Below are 15,897 nucleotides of genomic sequence, written 5' to 3'. Positions count from 1 at the left end.
ATGATTCTATGATACATTTGCCACTCTCTAGACATCAAATAACCTCATCCAAAGCCTTCTCCCTGTGAGCAACTGCAGGGATACAGGAGAAACTTCAAACTTACCTTTATATTAAAGGTGGAAGTTTGGAAAAGTAAGGTTTGTGGCTTGGATGATGTGAGGGACACTGTCCCACCAGGGCATTTATGGGATCCCCTCTCAGTCTGCTCTTCTCTAGACTAAACAAGCGCAGCTCCTGCAATCTCTCCACATGAGATATGCTCCAGACCCCTAACCATCTTTGCTGGACCCTCTCCAGCACTTCCGTGTCTTTCTTGTACTGAGAATAATGCTACAGCACCTTTTCTATCAATCAGTGTTACAGTATGGAGGTGGGATAAAAAATAGACTTACAAAAGTCTCTTAGGAGACCAAAATCAGAAGTCAATGTATGTGGATTAGCAGGTAGCAGATGGGCATTTAGGTTTCCTACGGGGCTACAGAAATCTCTGCAGTGTCCTGGAGTACAATCATGCCAATGCAGTCTACATGTGGCTTCATCTCCCCTCATTAAATACATTTTGGTGACAGCATCAAGCTGTGAGACATCCTGGACTGCCTGTCACCTGCATGTCTGTCTCTTCACCATCTCCCCAGGCTTTTTATCTCCTTGTTGTCATCCTCCTTATTGACTTTCCTCTCTTCCTTTCCATTAGCCACTACTTTTGGCAGGTAGCTCAGAAGGGATCTGTGCTCCTCTCATGTGAGGAAGTCTTTTCTTGACCATTGCTGGAGTGTTTTGTGGGAAAAATAAACTGTGAGAAACATCACTTCTGGAGCAGGGAGAAGCTTAGTGGAACAACTGATTTAACATCTTTGCATGGACTCCCCCTTATGTATACACTGAAGAGTACACCTATCTTACAGAACCTCAGCTCTCCCCACAGTCTTGTCTTGGTGTGTATTGGTTGAAACAGTGACTCACTGTGGATCACTATCCATGGTGGGATACTGCTGGAAGACAGGTCTAATGGTGGTTGATAAAGCCTTGAGGGTTTGGTGTGGAGTTGATGGAAATGCTTTCAGTTCCAGAGCTGACAATCCAGCCCATCAAACAGCATGGGTTCAATGGCAAAACAGTTACCATGTGTTGCTGCAATTAAACAGCCTATAAATAGCTGTGCTACATAAGGAATGTATTCGCATTTGATGCGGTCAATGTATGTTCAGAAAGATCTCATCGTAATCTGGATTTCTATGTGGGGATTTTGGGTAGAAGTAGAAAAGGATCTTGAATTCTCAAAACCATCTTCAGTTTCTCAGTGGAAATCCAAGTGGCAAAACCCTCATCTGAAAGCTAAAATGTAGAGGCATCAGGTGATAGAGATAGCAGTGAGGAAGGAAAAGTCCATTTTCTTCCTAAAAATAGGCAGTTTAAGCACCAAGTACAATTGAAACATTACTTTTGGATTAGGAATTTCACAGAAAAAAATGCCTTTAATATAAGAAAAAATAGGTGAAAATTCATATTTGTTACATGGGTACTAACCCCTCTTTCTTTCTCTTTCTCCTTTCTGTCACTTCCCTCCACTTGCAGCAAGAAAAACAGCAGACACCAAACAAGAGACCCTGGGAAGGAATCAGGAAAGTCCAGTCCCCACCATCATGGGTTAAAAAGGACATCGAACCTGTGGCACAGTCTCCCCTAGAACTCAAAACTGTAGAGTGGGAGAAAACAGGGGCCACCATTCCCCTGGTGGGACAAGACATTATTGACCTTCAGACAGAGGTCTGAGCAGAAAGGGAAGAAAGGGACTCTCTTATTTTCTGGGAAACAAACGAAACAAACAAAACACAACCACGTTTTAAAGAAATGATTAAATTAAATCGGAACCGAGCGAGAAAAATGTTTGGTTTCTTTTGAAACCTTTGGTAAGGTTGGAGTAACTTTTGTATCGTTCTCAGCAGAGAGGGGGAATATTACTTTATAGAGTATAGTAGCTGTAGGTTCAGGACAACACGAGCTTTCCCAGGTAGGACTGGAAAAGAAGTGAGCCTGGAAGAGAGCGAGGAGGAAGCAGAGGGTGGGAAGGGGCTGCAGGGGATGAGCCCTCATCAGAGATGCTTTTGGGCTGCTGCTGCACGCCGAGAGCCTTCCTGCTCTGCCACAGGGAGGTGTGGAAGGATGCCCAGCGAAGGGCCAAGAAGATTGGGGTTGTTGGAGACCATAAAGAGGGGACACCCGCAGGAGCCTCGCTGTGATGTGGTCTGCCTGTAGATCCCCTGTGGAGACCCAGCCTTGAGGGTCTGTGGCATCCCTCGATGATCCTCGCCCCCCACCTCTCCCTCACCAGCTCACTCGAGAAGGATGGAGATGGGATGCGCCAAGCGGTGGCCAAGAAGACATTCCTGCTCCGATGTGCCACACCGTGACCTGGCGTCGTGGCATTCCCACAGCGGGTCCTGGACGGGAAGTGGTGGCATCATCCATGGCTTAGGTGGAGAGATAAGGTAGAGCTTCCTCCTCTCATCCCTCCACAGCAGAGCTTCCATGTGCCCCAAGGAGTGGGACAGGCACAGGAGGAAAGGACCACCTCCCAAACCTGCTCGCCCCGTCTCCAAGGAGAGGGTGGAAGGTGTTAGAAAACCAGACCAACAAGAAGAATGTAGGTCGTTTCATTGACTGTTAAATAGATAAATTCAGCACGGGCCTTGCAAAGGTCCTCTTGGCCTCATCCTTTTTATTTTGTTTTTCCTGTTATTTTTCCTTGCTTTCGGACTCAGATTGATTCCAAGCTGCCCCTTCCTGGAAGGCAGAGAGAGAAAGAGGGAAAGACAGACCTGCCGATGTACCTGGAGACATTTGGTATACAGAGATGTTGCCTTAGGACATTGAGACAAACTGACAACACGAATAACGTCCACTTGGAAACAAACAAACAGACAAACAAAATAATCTATTTTTTTCCTTCTTCTTTTCTTTTCTTCAATAAAAAGAGAACTTGAAACCCGAGACCTTTCTTTTCTTTGGCTCTTGTCATTTCAAATGCCTTTTGTGTGCCATAGGACTGCGCAGGCATGGGGTGAGCATGCCACCTGCTGAAGGTGGAAGGCAAAGTTGCTCCATGGAAAGCTTGGGATGGTGGGAACACACAGCCTTTTTGCTGCTGGCTTTGTTTTTATTCAGTTCAGGCTTTGGTTATTATCCCCTGGCTGGTTCTTCTCCTCCCTCCCCACTGTCCAGAGCCAGCAAGCAGGTTTGTGGTCCTACAAGAAGGAAGAGGTGGAGCTGATCAGGAAAGCAGGACATTCCTCATCATAAAATCCTGTCTTTTTATTTCACCATGAAAAGAAATAATAATGATTTTAATTTCTTTTTGGTCATTAAACATTTCTCAAGGCTATTTACATAAAACAACATATCTACATTTCATCCCCCCCAAAAAAATGTTGTGCAATACTTCTATCATTTAATAAATATACCAGTAACATTACAAGCAGACTTCATTTTTCTTATCATTCCCAGCATTGTCTGTCTGATGTTCGGAACAACTCTCCCAGCTTTGGAGACATGTACTGGCAGAGCTCTGGTTTTAAGTCACCAGACTGTGCCAGACAGCAAAGCTTGATCAGGGTCTGAGTTCTTACTGTGTGTTTGGGTCTCTTTTTTGATAGAAATGAATACAAAACCAAAATATTTTTAGGGAAAAACTAGCAATGGATTCAAAATGCAAAACAATCACTGCCCCCAGTTGTGTTTCCCCCACTGAGAGGTGTTGCTTGGCTTGACATCTCTGTTTAAACTCTCCTTTGGGCCACCTGGGTGATTTTTAATGGCATTTACTTTGCCATTAACTGTAGAATATGAAGGATGGAAAGAAAAAACAATCCAAATAGTTTAAAGAATAGGGAAAGTGATAACTTATAAAAAACTGTGATATTATTGTTCAATTTTAGATTATTCTATGAAACAGGAAAGCACAAAGGCCTCCCTCAGATGCCGGGTTGTATGATATTGTAATTATTATAATTACACATTATGAATTTTAGCATACAGATATCTTTCTACTGTGTTTTAATTCTTTTCTCTATTCCCCACCCTCCTTTCCCCTTACCCAACCAAGCCTCTTCTCTCCAACCTTCCCCATTCACCCATTCACTCCAACCGACTCGCAGGACATTAACGGTGATATGTAATTACAGAGATCAATGTTTGTTTAATAACTGTTCGACTTTCTCTGCTCAGCTCCTCCGGTTAATTCTGTTCTCCCATGCCCTGCCCCATGCCATGCCTTCCCCTTCCTCCTCTCCGTGTTCGTCACTTATTTTTTCTGTACAGTTTTCAGAGCACAAAATGAATGTGTCTTATTTCTAATAAAAGAGGTGCAAACTCCGGCCATGTCTGCTTTTTACAAGCGCCCCTGCCCTCGCCCCACGTGTGCTTTGCATTGAACCCGGGTGCTGGGAAACACCTCTCCTGGACCCATAAGTTGACACCTTGGCTCTCTACTCTGGCATATCCATAGCCCAGGGCCAAACTTGTCCCATGAGGGCATCTTTTGCTTTTAACTTCTTAACATCCCCCAAAATACTTCCCTTTATGGTGCACATTTCCAGGGCATGAGGAGTTCCTTTCTTTATGCAGCACAGCCTGCTTTTCTGCAGTTATCTTTAACCCAAACCTTGATGCATCCTTCCCAATATCATATGATGAAAGGGGCAGATCTGGCAGCATTATTGGCTGAAGGCAGTGATGCTGGGTTATAGTTTCCAATGGAGCCAGGATAATGCTGATGCTACCCTGCCTGCACACCTGCAAAGCCAATATCAACCTCACCTGGATTTCCCTGCCACCTGCTGTATCAAAAGGCAGGCTGCAAGCAGGAGCGTGCTCAATGGATGAGGGGGTGAAGGATATCACTCATGAAAGATGACAAGAAATGAACTGAGGTGGATATTATTCATTTCCTTGGTGTTTACCCTCTAATAGCTGAAATCCTCCAGCAAGAAAATGTGTCCTTATCTCCCTATCTCTGTTCCATCACTTGATTGACAGTTTTTAGGTTCACAGGCAGGATGCAGGAGGTTTAGGGGTCTGACAAATCAGATTGAGGGCTGCTGCTCTCTAAAGGCTTGATCCAAAGCCCAGTAGGTCCCCAAATTGTAATGACTCCTCTTTGCCTGACTGAAATGAGTTGGGTATCCTGAAAGAACTGAAATGATTGCAGAGGTGCAGGGCTGCCTAGAAGTTCTTAACCCAGATCCCCTATCTCTGAGCCATGATCCAACCCTTCTTCAATCAGCAGCACCTAATGGTGAGTCCCAGAGCTTCTCCATCCTTCCTACAGGGTTGTTTCTACATCTTCCATACCATGATTCTATAGCATTAACAGGCAGAAGGGAAATACTGACCACCAGGTACCAGATGAGGTGATGGACTGGGAGGGCAGGAGAGCCCAAATCTTGGGTCACAGCACTAGAGATAGGTCAGGAGGTAGGTCCTGCTTCTTCTCATCAAAGGGAGCTGGAAGGAAGGAGCACTGGGCCCTGCTGCATTCATAGGACTGTAAATAACAGCTCTGTCAAGAGGTGGTAGATGCAGTAGTTCAGTGTATGCACAGCTAGTTTTGGTTTGCAGTGTGGTCATAACATGGTGTGTCTGCAAGGGGTTGGACAGTGGCTTTCTCAGCTTGGAAAGGACTCCCCCTGAATTGTCCTATGACTGTGTGATATCCATGGAGCAAACAGAGAACACTTGTGCATACACCATGAACTTGCATAGAGGAAGCACAGCCACATTGTAGCAGCGGATAATACGGTACATTGCACTTGTAAGATGCCACTTGTAAGATGCCATACTTTTTGGTTGCTATGCTGGAAAACTGGGAAGAATCTGAAAATGGAAGAAAATGCAAAGCATTTGCTCTGGGCTGCTGTGTTGGATGCACTCAACCCTTTAACCAAACAAAGAGTAGTACAGGCTCCAAAGGAACTAAAGGTGTGAGCTATAGCAGAACTCCCCTAGGAATCCCAGAAAGGAGCAGAGTGACTCTTTGAGCATCGATGTGTATGAGCTTGGAACAGCCATCATGCAATTAACACATGAATAGTAGGTGGGTTTTCCAAGACTCATTTATCAACGAAGGAGTCTCATGCATACCTTTCCTATCATATGCAATTTGACTATGAGCCTTACACCTCATCCCATAAATATGACAGCTTAAGTGAGCTTTCTATTAAGCTCTCTCTGTTAGGAAGTGATACCCCCTTGATCTGGGTTCCTCTCAAAGTTGCCAGAGAGGCCTTTTACTAACAACAGATCTTTGGATGAGTCTAATTTCAGTTCTTCCTGAATTGCAACTGAACTGAATGCCAGGTAACTCTCCCCTTGAGCAGGGACACTTCTCAGGCTTTGAAATTCCTAACCTGAGACTTAGAGATCCTTTCTTACCCAAGGTGGAGATACTCCTTATTCTCAACAGATCTTTGGTAAATGACTGAATTAATGAAACATTACTAATCCATGTAGCTACCCAATATTAACTGTCATAAACTTCATATAGATAATTCCATTAGACATAAACTGTTGTCCAAGTCTGAGACTAAGATTGGACCTAGCTGTGTCTAGTGTTCCATTCTGAACCTTGTGACTCAGTGGGACGGTTTCTCTTACTCTTTTGCATCTCTGGTGTCTGTGGAAATTATTCTATCTTGATTCTATCTTGATTTTCCTTTGTTTCTTACATGTAATAACTAATAGAATGAACCTTGCCACTAAACTTTGTTAAGTTGCACTTCTATAACGTCATATTAAAACCCTGTTTGCTAATATCTTTGGTCCTTTCAGCAATCTAAATCACCATTCACAACAACTGTGCCTATAGGAAAAAGTCTATATGGAGAAAGACATTGCTCTTGGAAGATTTGGGACCAGGGCAGGAAGTTACTTTCTGTAGTCTATCTATTTTGTGGCTGAAAGGGTTGCTTGGACTCACTACGTTACTATCTGAGGTGTCCAAGACGAGGAAGGATGAACCCAGGCCTGATGTGAATAACTGTTCCTGAGCCTCTGTTGTGACAAGATCTAAACAGAAAAGAAAAGAAAGAAGATTATTGTTGTGTTTTTTCTTCTTATTTTCCCCAACCTGCTACTCCCAAGAAGAGGTGAGCTCCTCCCCAGGGAACTGTTTGTCTAGCAAACAGAAAACACCTTCAAAGCAGCTTTCAACAGCCTTCTGAGTCCTCAGGGGATCCATGTGGATGACTTCCCCAGGTGTTTACTTGCTCAGACCAATGTTCATTCATGATATTCCAAAACAACTTTTACATATCTGAGCCTAGAAGCTCCCTTATGCTGGCAAGCCCCTTTGGTAGACCACTTTCATATGAAGCTTTACAGATGACAGTTTGGAAGACAAGCACAGTTCCTAAGATGGGCCCACACAGGATTTCATGTTGAATGGAAAAAATCATTCCTTCCTGGCCTTAAAAACTTGATAAACCTGTTAGGCTATGATGCTGAATAGCGCTGAGAGACTCACTGCTGATTGTATGTGTGTTATGTTTGAGTAATGAACATCACTCATTACACTGGCTCATTAGCAAGTTGAGTAGCTGTTATGGCAGTAACCCAAAAAGGAGGCCCAGGGGAATGAGGCACTCAGATTTCAGCTGCTCCAGTCTCTTTGCTGATCATCTCAAGAGAAGTCAACCATGCAATCTGAACTGCTGTCCTTTCACCCTAACAACTCCCTGTGAAGCCCCACCACATAGAGGTAGGTCTTGCTCATCTCCTTCTGTGTCCCACAGATACTGTAGCTTTGGCATGTTAGTGAGGACAAACTGGCTTCTGAAGAGAGCATCATGACAGCCAGAAGAGCTGTGTCATCCTGAGAGACGAAGTCCCAAGATCACCCTTCTGCATCACATCCCCAGTAGCTTCACAGCTGTTTGCTTCTTTAGGAAAGCAACATCTCTTGACTCCTGAAGAGTTTATAAGAGCTCCTTGAGCTTCTAAATAGGCAAAGAAAGGACAGATGTTGTATTCAGAGGACAAGCAGGACTCTCAGCCTGTGGGGACGAATCCTATGTAAGCTTTGGGTGGTTTTGTTTGCTTCTTCCTCTTGCATATTTCCTTTAAGAAATAACCAAGCACAAGTGTCTTGCTCTCAGCTGCTGCATCCTGACTTGTGCTAGATGAGTCCATGAGTACAGAGACACACCAGGGCTGAGTCCTCACCACCACCACTTCCTATTTACTTTAGCTCTTTTGGTAAAAGGCCAAATTTGAAGCAAGAACAAGTCAGTGCTATGGAATATTCCATTAGCAGCAGCATCTGGGCAGGTGTTAAACACTTGCTCATTGGAGGAGGTGAAAATGTAAAGGCTTAGAGCATCATACAGAAAACAGGATGTCACCAAAGTATTGCTTCAGTTAAGCCAGATCTCTACAGGAAACTGAATACCTGCCTGATCACTAAAATCATCATGTCCTAAGAACAGTGAGTAGTGACAAGCATTTTTCTGATGGGGCTATGAGTGCTTTAGCACTTTCACATGCTCAAGGAGTACTCAATGTGTATATATAATGCTGTGCTGAGACCCACTACCATCTTCTACACAGTTCTCATGGGGAAAAATATCATATGTGATGTGAAACAGCACTCTGACCCTAAATCTCTGACACATGCCCATGCATATGCATGCACACAAAGACCCGTGTATCCATATACCCATGCACACACCCACTACTCCAATAAACACACAGGTAAACAACTATGAATGGGCAAAACCATTAAAATGCACTAGGACAGGTAAGTCCCAATGAAACAGATAGAGCCTGTTTCTGATGTCAAGCAGACTGGAAAAAAGCACTCGGACAACATTGAAGTTTTATGCAAGAAATGTGCTCAGTGGACTCCAGAAAGACAATGCGAATGCAGCAAGATGCAGCATTTGTCTGATCTGCACATCTGCAGTGGGGTTTTTTGATGGATTTTATTTGGTTGAGGGGTTTTCTTTTCTGTTCTTTTCTTTCCTTTCATTTTCTTTGTTTCTATTCCAAGGAAACCAATATTCTTTCAACCGAACAGACTGGCAATGACATCCAGCTTCAGCAAAGGAAAAGCAAAGCAGAACATTTATCACCTGACCCTATGGGACTGGCTCATTTTTGCCTCACATAGGTGATCAGCTGAGAATGAACTCTTTAATTCTAAACTCAGCAGGTTTCTGCCCTGTTGCAAATATCAAGGCAAATATGAGAGACACAAAGCTCAGGACATGGAGGTGAAAAATGATCATGGGATCCTGTTTGGGGGTTGCAGCTCAGGAGACAACACGCATTGTTGTCTCCTGGATATATGGAGTATCTATAGAGAAGATACTGAGCAGAGAGACTAATTTCTTGTCACAGGCTTCGCAGCATCACTTTCGCATTAGTGCCTTAACCTTCCCATAGAATCATAAAATCATGGAATGGTTTGAGTTGGAAAGAACCTTAAAGCTCATCCACTTCCAACCCCCTGCCACAAGCAGGAACATCTTCCACTAAACCAGGTTCCTCAGAGCCCCATCCGACCTGGCCTTGAATACTGCCAGACATGGTCTTGGCTTTCCCAGTTCATTGGGCACCAGTGATGATATCCAGTGTAGTCACATTTCCTGACATGTCTGGCAACCTACTGCTGTTGCTGGCATGTAGATGTGCTTTATGCAGTATAAAGCAGGATGGAGGCTTCTCTTTTCTTCTCCTTAATGGAAAATGTCAGCTTCAAAGCTATGGAAATTCAGAATTAAAATACAATGCTTCACGGCAGCACTTTGACAAGTGACCTCTGCAGAGGTGGAGCATTAACCACAGGAATCTATGCAAATGTTAGGAGAGATTTGAGAGCAGGAGAGAAAGAAACAGGCAAATTCTGCAGGAAGCAAGAGGAGTGCAGGGGAGTTTCTGTTCAGGAGAAATCATTACATGAAAAGGCAAATCCTCATCTCCTGGTCTGTGTGGGCTCAGAGGTTTCAGGGAATGGGCAATCAAAGCATTGCTTAATGTATATGAGGAGTTCCTTGGCTTTGATCAGTTGTTGGCTGGAATAATTGGCAGCTTCTTCATGTTATCTCATGTTTGGGCCTATTATTAATATTGTAATTGAAGCTTTGAGGTCTTGGCCAACTCAGGCTTCCATCACTTATGGATGATTTGCATTTACATGGGAAATAAGAGGCACCCTTCAAACGGCTGGCAACCTGCTTGAAATACAGGAGCCCAGAGGAAAGGCAGAAAAGCTTGATGTGAGCACAGAAAATCCAGCAGCAGAGGGAAGGGATAAATGCTGAGCATCTGATTCCACCACAGATGCTGTTTGTACCATTCAGTGTATAAAATCCTCTCTCTCTGTTTTGCTGAATCTTCTGGAAGATGTCAAAAGTATTGCTGGGTACAGTTGCTGGTCATCAAACAAGCTCTCTACTGACCTGAGCTGGCTCAGGCATTTCAGGTGTGACACCTAATGTGTGGCAATGGAAGAAAGAGGTTTCCATTTTGGCCTTGTTGGTGCTTTTAATCCAGCTAAGGCAAAGCAGTTCAAATCACCCCTCATTCAGTGTCAGGCAGGATTTTGGACCCATTAGAAGAATCAGTAAAGACAAAATGAATACAAAATGGATCACATCACATAGACAGTCAACCAAAAAGTTCTTTTCCATAGTAATTTATCACCTTCCTTAAATAAAACAGCTGATTTCCCTGTGCTTAGATCTGTAACCAGAATAATTTGTCTATCCTGAGCAAAGTGTCTCATAGACTATTGCACTGTGGTATTGATGGAGAAAATGAGAATTAATGTAAATAGTGGATAAGGAAGGTGCTGGTGGGTAAAAGACTATGATGGGAGTAGGGCAGAAGTCAGTAACCTTATTGCTTAAACTAAGGATTTTGTCTTATTTAACATATTTTCTTGAAGCCTTGGAACAAATGAGTTGTGTTCACCAATAAAAGATCTGGAGACAAAACTTTGAGTGATGCTTTCAATACAAAGAGGAATTGAGACATTGTCTGAGGAGAACTAGGTGCCTGTTGAAAATGGGGAGGAATGGAATAACATTTCATACTACAGCACGCATGGTCCAGCTAAGTGCAGAGCTGTTGCTGCAGCCTGGAAGGCTCAGCAGATGGGAGAACCAAGGGGGAAAGTTTGGATGCATTTGAGACAATCAACAATCAGATAAAAATCAAACGCCAAGCTTGGAGGGTACCAGGAAAGACTCTTCCAGTAGCAGTAAAGAAAGCAAGATGTCATTGTGCAAGAACCTGGTGAGATTCCTCTGGAGAGTTGTGTGCATCCAGCCATTGAAGTGTCCTGGGGCTGCCTGGTGTATTCTTGGTGTTGAGACCAGTGTAACCAGTCATGCATAGTCAGAGAAGAAGTATTCAAACTGGGAAGGGTGATCCAAAAGCTCAGAGGAACTGAGCCCACATAGAATCATCAAATCATAGAATGGTTTGGGTTGGAAAGGACTTTAAGATCATCCAGTTCCAACCCCCTGCCATGGACAATGGCACCTCACAGCAGACCACACAATCAGGCTGAGAGAGACTGGCTCCTTTAGTCTGTTTAAACCATGTCAAGAGTTTCATGGCTGTTGCTGATGACTATAGAAGGGAGGGAGAGAACAGAAAGAGATAACAAGTATTCCTTAACTTTAAGGATGCTGCTTGTGTACAAGTCCCCGATTAGAATGATAGAAAAAATAAGGGTGAAGGTTAGGATGTGGCTCTAGGCAACCTGAGCTAGTTGAAGATGTCCCTGCTCATTGCAGGAGGTTGGATTAGATGATGAGGGAAGGTCCCTTCCAACCCAAACTGTTCTATGACTCTACGATTCTATGTTTCTACGTGGGAATTTCAACCTGGAGGAGAGCTGGAGAAGTAATAACATTGTTGGTTCAAGGGAGAGACACAACAGAAGAGAAGGGTGTTAGAGACAGCCACACAAAGTGTTCCAAAGGACAGGGTGTTCCTCCTGCCCTGGCACAAAAGCTGTGTCCCCAAATCCATATGTTAATGAGGTTGAGCATGTCTTCCCAGTGGGCACAAGCACACAGAGCATATGGACACAGCCAGACACACAGCTCAGCATGGAGGGCAGTGCCTTTACCAGCACCGCGTGAACACACGTAACACAGAGACATGAAAAGCATGGATGACTCCATCCCCTTCCTCTTCTCCAGTGGCACAGAACTGAAACTAAGGATATTATTCATAAACCCAGCATGGGTCTAGTTTGTTAAGCATTTGGCCCCTTGGTCTCAGTCCTCCCCGTGTCTTGCACCAGGACCCTTCAGCTCCTGAGGCTGGTGGCCCCAGTATAGCAGATAGCTCCAATTCTCTCTACCCTGCTCACAGCCAGTCTGGCTTGCAGCTCGCTGCATTCACACACAGCTCAAGACAGAAATAACAGAGCAAACCAGCACAGAAAGTCATTAGAAACAACATCTAATAAAGAGACAGGACACTCTGGTCATCAGGTGCAGGGTTGGACCATTACAACCTGACCTGCAGCATGGGAGTTGTCAATATCATTGTGCTGCCTTTGCTATTCATTAAGTATTTACTTCCATTGCTGTTAATGTTGTTTCCGTGTTCAAAGTTACTGTGTTCATAGGAGGAAAGTGATCAAAATTTACCCAAAAGACATCTTCAAAACCCATGGGTATACTCTATAAACACTAGCAGTGGGTTCCTCCTTGTCTGTACAGGAGTGGCTCATGCTGTGGATCCCTTTGGGTGCTCTGAAACACAGAAGCTGACAGCAAGAAAGCATCCTGGTGGAAAATACATTGAAAGAAGAGCTTTCCAGAAGAGACAGGGCTGCCTTTGGAGTTAAAAATGCATGATTGCTCTGTAATGTTCTTTTTCTTGGTATTGATTGCCAGAAACTTGGCTAGGAGTCTTGCAGTGTTAAGGACTAGTATTAATGACTCCACTAGCAACCTTTGCATACCAAACTATGCTGTTTTAACTGGCTTGTGAAAGATTATTTGTCAAGAGGAGGACATACTTTCTATTCAAAGTAACTGAGCATATGGGTCCACTGCAGAATATCAGGTGGTCTAGCAGGAGACCCATTCACATCTATTTCTGCTTAGCTTAATTCATAATCCCAGTGCGTGCAGGAGAAGCACTGTCTAGTGAGAGGGAATTATCTGGAAGGGAATGGAAGGAATCAAAAGATCTGTTTTTAACCTGGTGATGAATTAAGCACAATCCTAACCTCTATTAAGAAAACAAACTACTTGTTCTTTCAAAGCTTTCCATCTTTCCTTTAGGAGATCAGGACATTGTTTCCATTGGTCCCTTGACAATCCTCCATCAGGAGACTGGAAATAAAACAGGACCTTGATAGTTCCATTTGATTTCCAATCTGTCCTCTGGATATGGGCAGAATCCTCCCACATTTGCTCTATTGCTCTTTCAAAAGCGTAAAAGGGATCTAAGAATCACCAGATGATATCTTTAAGGTCCCTTCTAAACCAAACCATTGTAAGAAAAAAGCAGTGCTGATCCCCTGTTCCAGCTTATCCTTCCAAGAAGAAAACTAGGGAACACTGAAGGATGCAGAGTAAAAGGGGGTGATTTCTATACCTTTTTGCTTTGTCAAGCTTGACTAATTATATAACTCTTAGAAACATTCCTGCTGAGCAGGTAAGGGGCCGAAATGAAACAGCAACTCAATCCACGGGGATGAACTTCATCAATGATCCAATTATTTCAGATATGATGTCTTTTGTGTCTCGGAGTCAGCAATTCCCAGCCCTGTGCACAGAGATGGACAGCATTTCACACCAGTGAATATAGGGTGGTGGGAGGCATTGGAGAAGACTGCCTTGATTTACAAACGAAAGTGATTAGCATATAAATTGGTACTATAGGTTAGTGAGCAGCGTAGCCTTGCCGAGTTGAATGAATCAGCAAGGCTGAGACTGTGGGAAGGAGGCAAATTAAAGTCTCAGCTCACTTCAGTGTGGCTGCAAGAGAAAATGAAAGTAGTTTTTTGTGTCGACTTTATTTATCTTTGATTATTTTTCACTTGCTGCTGCTTTAATTTCTCCCTCTTTCTTTCTTCTTCTGTCACTCTTCTCTCCCTTTTTCAGTCACTTGCTCTCGGATAGAATCCTACACATCTGGCCAGCACTGCAGATCCTGGTTATTCCTCATGTAACATTCATTAGTAAAGCCAGTGCATGTCTTCCTTCTTCTTTTTCTTGGATGTTTTCTCTTCATGTCCTATCCTCTTTTATCCTTTTCTTTTGACCTTTCCTCTTTTCATAGTGTGTCTTTTATTTCACAGAGCATCATTGTGAGGGTGCTGAGGCACTGGCACAGGGTGCCCAGTGAAGTTGTGAATGCTTCATCCCTGGCAGCGCTCAAAGACAGGTTGGACAGAGCCTTGGTTGATACAGGGGTAACCAGTGTACAGGGGGGTAATACAGAGAAGTTGTACAAGGGGGTTAAAGGAATTCCTTTGCTTAAACAAAAGTATTGTCTGTCCTAAGTACCTAACATGCCAAGGCATTGACTACTGATGAGGGGAAGAAGCAGATGCTTAGTTCTACTGGTAAGGGACAAAAGCAGATGTTTGGTTCTACTGATAAGCGGGGGAGAAGCAGACTGGGCATGGACCAAACCCTAATGCCATGTGTTAAGATTAAAAGGTGAAAAGTTTAAGAAGAGGAAAACTCATTTACTTCATCTTGAAGACCCCTGCCCATGACCAGAAGGGGCACTGTGCAGAAGCAAAGGACCTTCTAGCTCATTATAATAAGAAGCAGGGATAATAAATATGTATAGGTGTATTGAGTAAATAATGCATATGTGTACCTTAAAAGAATAAATGTAAAGGGAAAACAACCCTGAGGTGTGCATACTTTGGAGGAGCTATCCCCATGCACCTCATCACTGAGTAAAAGCATACCTACTTTACAACTTTAACGAGCTGTGGAGTCTATCTGCTCATCATGGTGACATGCTCTAGTGGAAGGTGTCCCTGCCCGTAACAGAGGGTTGGAACTGGATGATCTTAAGGTCTTTTCCAACCCAAACCATTCTATGATTCGATAACTGTGTTTGTTTTCCTGCTGCATGTCTCATTCTCTCTTCCTTTTACTCTTTCTCATGAGAAACCCAAGCAAAACTCCTGGTGTAAAATGACAGTAACAGCTGGGGTGGGTGGTTTCCTTGTGCTGCTCCAGACACATTCGTCTCTATGTGCTTGGAAATGGGTCTAAAAGCACACCTGTTTCTTTCTGAGCTCTGGAGAATAAATGCTGTAAGAGTTAGGCACTTAGTGGTGGCACAGTGTGTCACTTGGACAGGAAGACAGACAAGGTAGAGGATGCAGTAGTGGTGGGCCATTGCTTCTCTCATTGCCTAGCTGCCTCTACTGGCCCTTTGCAGGCATGCTGTAGGCTAACCCATCAGGACACAAAGCTGGTGCAATAAGGGAATCACTTTATCTCCGTCCTGTCCTGCTCCAGGCTTACTCTGTTGTCATCCTCTTGTTACCCTCTTTTCCCTTGAAACAAGCTCTTCTGATGTTGCCTTTCTTTGACTCAGCAAAGGAGGACAAGAAAAGTCATCCCTAGCAAGTCGTCTGGCCAGGAAGGGAAATCCCTTCATCCTGACCTTGGCTGTGGTTCATATTCCTAGCTGTTTTATGGAGGGATTTATCCCTCTTCCTAAGTGACCATCAGGGAGGTAGGCACATTCTTATATTGCCAAGCATGTTCGTGAGGGGTAGCAGCCACGTCCCGTTCAAAACCATCTGTGCACACAGTCTTTTTCATCGTTTTAAGTCACAGCTCAAAAGAAGCTTTTGTGTATTCTGCTCAGTGAGGAACACTGCAGTCTTCCACAGT

General features: G+C 43.9%; 1 protein-coding gene across 1 annotated transcript in view; it reads left to right on the top strand.

Annotated features, from left to right (window-relative positions):
• ADGRB1 (adhesion G protein-coupled receptor B1) overlaps nucleotides 1-2,992 on the top strand; it is a 204,425-nt gene extending 201,433 nt beyond the window's left edge. Inside the window, exon 32 of the mRNA XM_034067515.1 lies at nucleotides 1,577-2,992. Coding sequence (XP_033923406.1) covers nucleotides 1,577-1,774 — 198 coding nt within the window. The 3' untranslated portion in view covers nucleotides 1,775-2,992. The remainder of the gene's footprint in view (nucleotides 1-1,576) is intronic.
• Nucleotides 2,993-15,897: the final 12,905 nt, after the last annotated feature.

This window comes from Melopsittacus undulatus, chromosome 1 (genome assembly GCF_012275295.1).
Source record: "Melopsittacus undulatus isolate bMelUnd1 chromosome 1, bMelUnd1.mat.Z, whole genome shotgun sequence".
NCBI lineage: Eukaryota > Metazoa > Chordata > Aves > Psittaciformes > Psittaculidae > Melopsittacus > Melopsittacus undulatus.
Note: the sequence above shows the minus strand (reverse complement) of the source record. Positions and strands in the feature narration are given on the sequence as shown.